The sequence below is a fragment of the Glycine max genome, chromosome 13 (assembly GCF_000004515.6).
Source record: "Glycine max cultivar Williams 82 chromosome 13, Glycine_max_v4.0, whole genome shotgun sequence".
Lineage (NCBI taxonomy): Eukaryota > Viridiplantae > Streptophyta > Magnoliopsida > Fabales > Fabaceae > Glycine > Glycine max.
In genome coordinates, this window is record NC_038249.2 from 43004576 (window position 1) to 43016265 (window position 11690).

The window sequence follows — 11690 nt, forward strand, 5'->3', positions numbered from 1 at the left end:
AAAATAAAATAAACTACACATGGTAATCCCTGAATCAAGTTTTACAGTTTGTTTCTTGCATATGAAGTTTCATTTTGTTACAATCAAGATTGATCCAACAGAATTTGAGGTCTAAAACAAAAATTAAGACTTATTTTACTTTAAAGAAAAAAGTAATATATAAGACCTTTTAGTTAACACTAAAGCTTAAATTTTAATTGCTTTACTCTTGAGTCAATCCTACTTATAATATCAAAAGAATCTCATTTTCCAGAAAAGTGACAGAAATAAAAAGTTTCTTACGTTTGGTAGAAAATAAAAACATTTCCCAAAACTAAAAAAAAAAAAAAAAAAAAACTCTTCAAAATGCTAATTTATGAATAAGTGAAATAAAATTTTACCACCTTTACACCCGCAATATTTGAGTATAAAGTTACTTATTTCTTTCACAGTAATTTTTTCCAATGAAAATTGATCTATTTAGCCACCTCTACCTAGTGAAATGAGGCTTGGTCTTTATTGTTGCAAAATAAATGTATCACAAGATGTGCTCATGTAAAACACCGACAAGAAAAAGAATAAAAGGCATGAAGATATAAAACCGACCATCAAGCCCCAATATGGCAATGTCAAGGACCCATAACTACTAGAAGTCAAATGGATAAAGATTAAAAGGAGCTACGGACCCAATAAAAAAGGAGTCATAGTGGAACTTGTCAGCAACTTTTAATAATCAACTTGAGCTAAACGGATACTTCTTTCCGAAAAGTACAGGATGAAACAAGCAACACTTATACTGAATGCACCATCTATATACATTATACACAAATCTACTTAAGTAGATCACTCTGAGATATTAGACTAGATTGTTAGCTAAAGTCCAGAGCTGAAAAGTAGAGACAGAAAAACAAATACTGTGCCATAAACCCAGTTCCATCACAAGATGAAAGGAAAACGTGTGACATTCAATTACAAAGGTGCAGTTGTTGTGGCCTGGCCAGCAGAACTAGTGCTTCCATCCCTTTGAGTGACCATCTTGCATGTAGGGCTCTAAAAATCAAATAAACTGGAAAAAGAAAAACATTCAAAAGAAATGGGTAGAGAATTTATTTTAAATAGACAAGAACTATCTGTTACCAAGTTTGATAACAATGAATCCTGCAAGTTGAAAAGTACAAAACTTTCCTCCAGGTTGAAACCTTATTCCCAGCCAATGAATAGTGGATGAGTCTAACACAAGTTACATCAAATGCTTAACTTTGAACATAGTCCTACTTCAAATTATGAGACAAGATAGGACAGTATACCGTGCATAAACCTGTAATGGAAGCAGATAAATACCAGAATTTAGTGGGTATCCACACCTTACTTCCATCTTCTGTCCAACGTGCACCATATCCACCAGCAACCCTTATTTCAAAGACAACTCCATGTGGTGGGACAGTATGCACATTCAGCCAACAACAATATGCCATTAAGCGGTTAATAACAATCATAGCAAGCTTATTTTTATTAGAATCTAGAAACAACATAGAAAAAGACCGGATCAATGAAAGCATGATCAACTTATTTGAAAGCAACACACTGTTAATAAACTCACTTAACATTTCAGCAAACTTATGAACCTAACTCAGAAAACATTTACAGAAAAATTATGTCGGCGCCCGAGCCCCAACGTCAAGATGTTAGGTTTTGGATCATCCAAAGACCAAGCCCAAAACGTGGATTGTGTGCTCTAGGAGAAATAAGAAAATTGCAGGCCAGAATTAGAAATAGGTCTAGTTTTAGGAGAGTTATCTAATTGTATATGATGGGGAAATAATATGGTAGGAAAGTTGTGTAGCAGTTATTCAACTGTATGTGGTATAGTTATATGGACTAGGGAGTATGTTTTGTTCAAATGAAATAAAATAAAAAGGATAAGGTTAAGATGATGGTTCCAATGAGTGGGTAATTTCATAACAATTAGTAATTGTTATGAAATTAATTCACGACTCTAGGAAGAAGAGATTTACTTTTCAAGGGTCTTAGAAATGTAAAGAGTAATTAATTTCATCCTTGGAAGAAGGCATGCCATCCACTATATACCCAAGAGAAGAGTGAGGAGGAATCCACAAGCAAGTGAGAGAGGTCACTTGAGTAGTGGAGAGTCTCTTGTGAAATGAGAAGAGAATATTTATCATTCCGTATAACTCTTGAGTGGAGAGATACTCGGGTGTATAGAGTGATACACATTTGGGGATGGTTTTCAAGTTTTCCACAAAACTTATGATGTTGTTGAGATAGTGGATATTTTATTGGAGTGCTTTTGTTGACATGGGCAAGAGGTGCCAAATCACATAAATGTTGTGTCTATCATTTTCTTTTTAGTGTGTATGTGTTCCTATTATTGATCTTTTGTTTGGGGAGTTCCAAACATGATTAACAGTACTTGATGGCTTGATGCCTATCCTGTTTTTCTGTTTTGCAGGACCGAGAATTGTTTTCTCAGAGAGCCTTGGATCTAAGGCTGGTTGGGAAGTTCATCTACTAGATCTGTGTGGAGTCTATGCGGAATTCAATGAAGTTCTGATTTTAAACTGTATCAAATTCTTATGGGAAACAGATTCCATGTGCTGACAAACCTAGATAACCAAGACAGAATGGAGATCAAAAGGCAATTACAAAGATAAATCTAAAAAATTCTATTTAAAAAATCCTTACTGTTTCCATTTAGAGAATCCCAATAACCACTGCCACTCCTGCAAGCATGCTTGGCCAATGCATGAGCTCCTTCAGTCAACCCATTTTCCTGAATAATGATCACAAGTTTACATATATAATTTGACATAAAGCATCAATAAAGTCATCCTATAGAGGCCCAAAAAATTTATTATAGCGAAAACAGTGAAAAGTCCTACAAAATTAACACTTATTGTTAATGTGGAGCAGTTTGTTCCTAAGGTTCTTACATTTGGATTGCATGGCAAATTAAATGATGCTAATAGAGTTGATATTGGTGGAGGAAGTGCGCTAGGAATTGTCCCTGTGGTATGCATCAGACCTAGAAGGCTTTGAACACCCTCATGCCTTAATTCCTGAAAAAAAGCAGAACAACATAAAAGCCAGAACACTTGAGAATTAGTTCTTACACTTAGAAACATAATTCACCCTCATATAAGAACACTAAGTATTAGTTCACCTGCAGTCAGGTGAAACATGAACATATGCAGGTACAAAAACATTAGTAGCTGTTATTATCTGTTTCTGTCCCTCTTATGCAACACATCAATGTATGATTATATTAATTACTGTTTACTAAGTAAACCATTTTTTTCAGCATATGTAATAAATACTATGATCATCAGAAAGTAATAAAAACTAACAAATCAAAGACAACATCAAACTAATAATTAATCATTTGGACAAGATAGAAGCAGTCTTATAAGGGAGTTGTAGATGATTTTAAAATCCAATTTGAGGGGTGAATTTTGAAACAATTAGTGCAAGAACACCATTTGCCTGTTCCTTCTCTGTGTAAAACCTCCGGTAGACTTTTACACCTGTAATGCTATGCAAGTGTTACTGTGGAAAAATCAGTATAAAATCTGGAATTATTTTAGGCATAGATTAAATGGTGGTTCTTTCCTTTTAAAAACTTTTTTGGATGTATAAATACAGTATGAGGACAAATTACCTCTTGGAGTACTTATTTTGTTTATTTTGGTTGTTCATTTGAAATTGAACAACTCTCTGAATGATTATTTGTATAGCTATACAAGCTCATTCCACTTCTTTGTCTATAATCAGGATGTTCAGTACCTTCTTCACTACTTTCAACTCCAGGAAGAACTTTTCCAAGGCTTTCTGCCTCCAACAAGGCAAAGGACGTAGGATACTGTCTTACTCCCGACATACTGGTGAAGTTAAGAGAGCAAAGCCATTAAGACTGAAGCACTAATTATTAACCACACAAAGCATTACCTGAACTTCAAACACCACAGACTTATTAAAGAGAATTAGACTTCCTGATTTAATCCTGGAAACCAAATTAGGGGGAAAAATAAATCAAAAATGAAAAAGTGAATGGAAAAATAAAATGGGCTGCATATAGCTCATAGTAGATTGGTAGCAAAATATTAAGAGAAGATAAGATCCAAGTAAGGTAAGGTCCATATGATATGGCTCAAGTGATTATGATATAATATTGTATTGAGTGCATTTGTGGATTTCGTTATGAAGATTATTTTGAGAGAATTTAAAATATGAAAATATCACATAATTCCGCTCCCTAGACAGGAGGGAAAGGCATTTGATTCCTTTTTGTTTTAGTTATATTGGAAGGACATGCACCTAGGTAGGGGAGGGGTATAGGTGGCCTAATGGAGAATCAAACCGCTCATATCTTCAAAGGCCAAATCTTAATAATTTGAGCCCATACAAGTTGAAGCTACAAACCCTTTCAAATTTTGTTCTTGGTGTTAGAGTATTTTTATTGATTGGTCATGTCATATAGTCCCGAATCGGACATCCAATTGGTTTGATTATAACAAGCCTCAAAGTTTCAAAAAATAAGCCGACTGTTTGTTCAGTTGGTTGAGTTTGCCTCCAATTGATTACTCAATGTTACTTTCATGTCTTTTACATCTAGAAGACTCAATTCCAGAAATCCAAACAACAAAACATTTAATTTGGTGGTTTAATACCAACTCAATGTGAATCACAAATGTTAACGTATGATAGTGTGACACTCTTTTATAATGGAGGAAATGTAAAGATTAGGAATTGAAATAACAGTTATACATATCTAAGAATATATTTTGAATTAAAAAAAAAATATTGAAACCTATTGTATTTCCCACTGGCACACCTCCCTTCAATTGGTTTTAGGCCATCTGCAGGCAATAGATAATTTTTCAGTGGCAATAGATAATTTTTCTACCAAGAAGCACGGTTTATGCAAAAGAACACATTTTCCAGACGTGATTACATTGAACTTCATCATATAGGGTACAGAGTGATAAATACATACCATTTAGCTGTGAAAAGAAGGCTCTTGCACATGAAGTTCAAAGAAAACATTCTTCAAATCTGTTGAAACAAAAGTACACTTATTAAAACCAGCTTCTGCGGTAGATGAACAAGAGCATAGCAAAGAAATGCGACACTTAACACTGCATTTACATTCTCTATTTCAAACCCCTTCTCTACAATCAATTTGTGCCACTCATTACGCTTCTGCTGAATGGAAGAATCTTCAAATTCATTGGTCATGGCTAAATTGCCGCCTATCCTACAAAATGTTTCAGATTCCATGCACCTCAACAGAGCTGAAGCAATGCGCTTGTATAAGGGATACGGTGGCACTCCTTCCAAAGAATCTGCAAGATAGTAAAAATACGCATACACATTGTCTTGCCAAAAAAATCTAAAATAAATAAAATATACACTTCATCAATGGAAATGATATCTTTGTTGACTTTTATAATAATTACCTAAAAAATCATATCAAAATGATTTCTAACTAGATGACATGACAATACATCTCTATTAAACTCAAAAATACAAATCACCCCCACCAAGAAGAAAAAAAAAAGAGAGAAATTTATAATGAATTTGACTATTTGACTCGTGAGTTTATTGTCTTCTTACTTGAAGATACCCAGATAAAAAACAACCTTTTCAACTAAAAACAGAACAGACAAGGATGTAAGTAACAGAAGCAGTTTAGGAATACAAATTGAAAATTACTAACCGTTTGGTTGTGATTGTGAGTGTGAAGATGATGAGTGCGTTGGGTCATCCTTGAGAAGTTGGAGAAAAACTGGGAAGAAAGATTGAGATGGTGCGAGTGAGAGTTGAGAGTCAACCTCACAAGTTCCTCTAAACAATCACTCAGCTTCACCGGACACGGACACCCATCACCATTTTCATCGTCATCATTACCTTTGTTTTCCATTTTCCATTCAATTCTAGTATTATTGTATTACATCATTGGCCTCATGTGGTGTATTGTATATTAGTATTGTGTATTCATTCATTTTCATGGAATTTCGGGTAAAACGAGATTACGAGCAGGCCCAAATTTCGGTTGGCCCGGTAAAGATACTGAGTTTTTGTTTTTTGAGGAAGTTGGACACATTGCATGATAAAAAAAAATGAAGCTAAATATGTTATCAGTCCTGACTAACAGTGAATGCTTGATTAGGACTATTTCCTGCACTTCCACTATTTCTTCTTGCACTTCCTATTTCATCCTGGAAAGAGCTTCCCAGAATGTAATGGAAAATGCATAAAATAACAGTAGAATGTAGGAAACAACATGCCTGATTTTAGTCTCTAGAAAATATATTGCCTTCTTCTAGAAATAAAAATGAAAATGTGGCGTGCGTTTCTTGTTTGCATAAACAAAAGATAAAAAAAAAAATTGTTAATAAATAAAAGACTGACTAAATATTTTTTATGGGAACAAAAATGAATATTATCTTATTTACGCAGACTAAATATATTTAAGCAAAACAGGAGGAAAAAAAGGACAACTTGTAAATGTAGATGATTCATTCATTTGTTGTTTGATGATTTTCGTGCATCTGGATGGTCTTTTGTTTTGGGTTGGTCCCCAGTGTGAATTTTTTCTTTTGAACAAAAAGTTATGTGAAAATTATATCACCAAAGGCAAATTCTAGATGCCCTTGGTCTATCTTTTGACTTGTGTATGTATTGACTATGTAGTATGTACAACCTACAAAATGTTACACTATACGGGATTATTGGAAGATGCTTGCGCATTTGCATTCCAGTACCCGGTTCCTAAGTTCTTTGGACTAAGTATAATATTGATGAATTTAGTTGTTGTCAAATCTCAATCTCTTTAATTGGTCCCGATTCCAAGGCTTTGGTTGGTGCACTATGAGGCTCCACAGAACCATCTGAAAGATGATAACGGTGCTCATGACTAGCTTTTATAGTCCATAGCACAACCAACAACACCATGATCACTGCAAGAAACAGCAATCCTAGCCATACCATCTTAGCATATTTCTTCAAAGGCTTGCAGTGGTTAACAAGGACTTGAGAGAATGCATCTTTCACCACTTGGCATTTCAACAAGGCTTCCATACTCGGATACACGTTCAGTAGGTCTTGAATTGAACTTGTGTAAGCCTCAACTCTCATGTATTCACTGCCGGGTATTAAATCTCCATTGTCACAGGTTCCATCAGTCACATTTAGACAAGAAAAAGGCTTCAAAACCTTGAATGCATCAGGGTAATGATGGTGTTAGTACTTATAGTACATCTTGGTCTTGTAGTAATAAAGGGCAAAAATATAATTCATCAAGACAATATTACCTTTGGGATATCTCCTATTCGTATAGTGTTAGCAGGGCAGTTTTCTGGCTGGTATGAATACTTGGGTGGGGCTGAGAAGGGGTTGCAAACTTGAACAAGATTCACAGCTGATGTTGCCTGCATGGCTGATATGTTTGCATTCACCTGGACAATGACCAAAACCAAAACATTATTCCTTCATCAGAACGCCAATATTGTATAAACAATAATATAGTACAACAGTAGAATTGCAACACTAAAACATTAGTCCTTGATATTGTGAAAAAATAAGTTTAGTCCCTCACTTTGGCAACTTTTGAGACATTTTGGCTCTTAGCATTGGTGCTGGTTAGTCAATTTGGTACTTTGAAGTTAGTGTGTGGTAGGACCAAATTGACTAACTATTGTAAGAAATAGGACTAAATTTGTTTTCCATGATGTTAGACACCAAATTAACTAGTGACAAATTGATAGACAGTTGTAAAAGTCAGGAACTAAGTTTGTTTTTACCAAATTGGTTGGTGGTGTCATTTGAAGGAACAAATTGATGTTATACTCTTATTTATAAGACTAGAAGGCTCAGTTTATGCTTTTAGCTCTGTTGATTGATGTGCAGTCATAATGTACAAGAACTGATGTTTTGAATTGTGATTATGCAAAAGTTACCTTATTAACAAGGACGTAGATTCCAGCACTGACATCAGATAGAACTGACTTTGCCGAGAGCAATTCATCACAAGGGAGGATTGAGCTTAGGCTGTTGTTATAGGGATTTTCTTGAAAGCTGTCAAGAGCTGTGCATACATCACCAGAAAATCTACAATAAAAAAGAACTCTTCATAATTAAACTCAAACTTCCACCTTATAAACATATTCATTGTTGGAAAAAAAATGTAAGTGTTGAAAAAATATAATTCAGAAAGGGCATGAATTTACTTTTCCAAGAAGAAATAGGCTCCAAAGAATAGCCAGCATATCACTGTCATCAGCCAGCATAATACAACAAGCCTGTGGAAAAGAAGAGGAAAACAACAAAACAAGATTTTAGATTTCTGACGCATATCATACATGTAGTCAATACACTTGATTCTATGGCTTCAAGCTGATAAAATTTAGCTTGCTTACAGGTATAGTGCCCGCCTTAACCTCAGTACTCCAGAAACTGTTCACAGAAAATTCCAACATTTTATGAGAACCATGTATCATGTGTAGAAATAAAAAGAAAAAAAGATGTACAAATTTGAAATTCTCATGAATCTGAAGATACATGTCATTCATGTTAAGCATATAGAACAACTTAGAATACCTGACAAAGCTATTACAGCAGCCAAGTTCAAGCTTATAATCACCGTGGTAATTATAAACCTGCGATAAAAAGATTTCCTTATTGCCACGAAATGCATTATTCGTTTTACATTTCATCAGGAGTAAGAGAAACAAAGGGAGTCTTACACTAGTTTCAAGCTCTTGTAAATAAGACGCCTATTCTTCCTAGCTTGTTTTTCAATGTTTGCAGATGCATCATCAAGTCTCTCAGTTGTAGAGTCAAGATTTACAGAAGCATCAGCTTTGACATTGGCTTCCATGAAGTTACTTTCCATGTCTTTTAACACTCCTGTTGTGTTGTGTATCGTTTCTGATGCCTCATTCGCTGTCTTGATTATAATATTAACTGAATTTTTTGCTTCAGAATGGAACCTTGCACTCCCAGCAAGAACTAGCCCAGTTGCAGCTCTACAAAAACAAGAGCCATGCATACATACATCAAGTAAATGTACTGGTCACTTTCACTGTTACTTTCAAAACTAAACTTGTCTATGGTACTAATATTACACAGCTCATGCCTTTCTTTGTATCTATGTCCACCGTGTCCAAGTTGTGATAAATCTATGACCATTCCGTTTTCAATTTGGAAGACTATTTTAACTCTTGCCTAAAGTTTTAAAAAGGGTCAATGTCAAGGTTTTTGGAGCCTTCACGGCTGCAATTTGTCCACAATTTAATGCATTATCAACTACTTAAAACCTTTAAAATAAGCCTATCAGGAATGTTATATATGTGGACTGGTTTATACCCTTTCAGGTTTGGAAGGGTAAAAAAAAGATGCCCCAATTCAGAAATGTCATTGTTACTAGGCTAGAGACAAGGATGAGCCGCTTACATAGTAAAAATGGTGAGCAATATAGCCAAAAGAATTAGTGAAAGATCACAACTCTTATAATTACAAGGAAAGACCTTCTTCATCCTTCTTCCTCCGTCATTTTTGTGACAAGCCGTGGATATTGCCAAAAAAGTTCCACACACGATTCCACACAAAATGCAGAGCACCCCAATTGCATATCCATATACTCCAGTGAAGATCGCAGACTACAAAAATATTAAGGACATGTTAATAACATCTTTGATGTTAGAAATTAGAAATTACATTTAGAAACGAAAAGGGACAATAGAGATTTACACTCCAATAATGCTTGTTTGTGATGTTAAATCCTCCTCTGTATTTTTGGAAATGATCTAAAGGGTCCACTCTAATAGTATTATCCGGTTGTATAATGGCTTCTGACACATTATCTGCATCAACCATAGACATAATACTTCTCATTGTCAATGCCACAGCCAAAAGCAAAAAAATGAAACTTGGGTTCATACAAACTTCAAAATCATGTATAGTGCAAGAAAAACCATTATTGTTCACTTTGGACCATCAAATACAAAAATTGTACTCTAGCACTTATTACGATTTGACAAGGAAATCCTAAAACTGATGATACTCCAATGCGTTCTTTACGTTTATATACTATAATAACAATAGATTATTTAAAATTACTAACTTTGATAATCAGTATCAGATCTGCTCTTCATTGCTTTTTAAAGCGTGAAGGATAACATAATTAGTAATTGGTATAAAACGTTAATGAATATATTCATATTACATACTATATAGACTAATTTCAATTTGGGTTTTCCTATATATATATATATATATATACTCACTCATTTGCGAAGAGAGCAAACAAAAAATATCCTCAATTTATTACTATCCACCTTGCGTCTAGTCTAGTAGACGTGTATGTTATTTAATTCTTACCCATTTGGGCATTTCCTGACATTAGACAAGGAACTGATTTTAAAATCATATGACTAACAATAACAATTTCATATATCCCACGTTAACTATGCAAACTTTTCGAGATCAGTATATACTTGAATACCCATAAGTGCATGGCAATTTTAGAAAATCTGAAGAAGGAATATATTGAGTCTACGAGGAAACCAAATCTTACCTGCAACAGAATCACTGGGTGAGAGTGCTTGTGATGCAACTTCTGGGAAAATCAAGACTATAATCACTACTGTAGATACTAGGCCGTTGGTGACATTGACTATGACCATCTTTAACCTGCCAAATTATAAGAACCAAGATATTCATATATTCTCCCTACCAATTCAACTCTAAGCATTTTTTTTCTAGCTATAACCGTGTTGTTTCAAGAACTAGAAATATATATGTGCAATCAACCAAGGGAGAGGAAGGGAGTTTCCATGGTTCATGATCTAATATGTATATGCATGTTAATTGGATACATATAGAAGAAGCAATCTTCCTCATGTGCAGTGCACTTGTAGCAGCTTTCCGTGGTGAAATTGCTTAGAACTTTTTAAAGTTTGTCGTACACATAGAAGGAGTTGGCTACAAGGAAAGAACATTTTTGACTGTGGAAGTGCATGTAGTTGTTGTCATTTCTAAATAACTTACTCGATAATCTGAGAGATGAAACGTGCTGGAAATATTCTTCTCAAGACCTGCAACAAGTTTCACTGGCTCTTCCTTGCTTTGCTTCCGTAATAAACTTTTAATGTAGCTAGCTTGCATATGAAAAGTGGCATATAATCTTCCTTCTCAATTTTCTTCAAACCAAAACAGCTGAAGCTAAATCCCCACATTCTCATTCCTCAGAAGGGTGCAGAAAAGTGTATATATACGTGAATGAAAACAACTTGAATATTCAAACTAGTCAAATGTCATTCCTAAGGAGCAAGAAGCCAAATCTAACCTCAACCGAAACACCATGAGATTGTTGTCATCCCCTCTCTTTCTTTAACTAATTCTCAAGACACAAAAAAACAAAATAAAAGCATGGATGGGTTGGTTGCTTAAGCCATATATAGATCGATTTATTGGATCATTAACCCCTTTAAAGTTTGGAGAGTTTAACTTTTTCGCGTGCTAACATATGCTGAAATATCTACCTCCACTCCTTGTCATCAATTCTAAGAAATGAACCATCGTCGCACTTTCATTGGCATAAAAGTAATTTCCTTAATTAAAAATGGAGAAAATCTACTAGACGTTCATTAACTATATAAAGGAGTAATTAGTTTTTTTTTTATTTGCTGAAA

At 34.6% G+C, this 11690-nt stretch overlaps 1 protein-coding gene, 1 non-coding gene and 1 pseudogene across 5 annotated transcripts; all 3 read right to left on the reverse strand.

Moving 5' to 3' along the window:
• Window positions 1-683: 683 nt before the first annotated feature.
• LOC100819347 (uncharacterized) lies at window positions 684-4853 on the reverse strand. 4 transcript variants are annotated; one of them, XR_005888039.1, is made up of 4 exons: window positions 2931-4853; window positions 2683-2770; window positions 1344-1405; window positions 684-1045 (listed from the first exon to the last, which is right to left on the reverse strand). It is a non-coding gene; the product is annotated as an uncharacterized protein (transcript). The 4 variants fall into 4 exon arrangements; XR_005888041.1 differs by having other exon boundaries at window positions 684-2770; window positions 2931-3875; window positions 3943-4853; XR_005888040.1 differs by having other exon boundaries at window positions 684-2770; window positions 2931-3056; window positions 3781-4853.
• Window positions 4854-4859: 6 nt separating this feature from the next.
• LOC106794260 (uncharacterized) lies at window positions 4860-6288 on the reverse strand (annotated as a pseudogene).
• Window positions 6289-6419: 131 nt separating this feature from the next.
• LOC100811143 (uncharacterized) lies at window positions 6420-11475 on the reverse strand. The gene is made up of 11 exons (XM_006595008.4): window positions 11047-11475; window positions 10574-10689; window positions 9748-9860; window positions 9451-9656; window positions 8742-9023; window positions 8596-8654; window positions 8415-8451; window positions 8226-8297; window positions 7956-8106; window positions 7311-7454; window positions 6420-7212 (listed from the first exon to the last, which is right to left on the reverse strand). Exons 2-11 carry the CDS (start codon window positions 10680-10682, stop codon window positions 6814-6816), a joined length of 1572 nt encoding a protein of 523 aa, XP_006595071.1. The 5' UTR covers window positions 10683-10689; window positions 11047-11475; the 3' UTR covers window positions 6420-6813.
• Window positions 11476-11690: the final 215 nt, after the last annotated feature.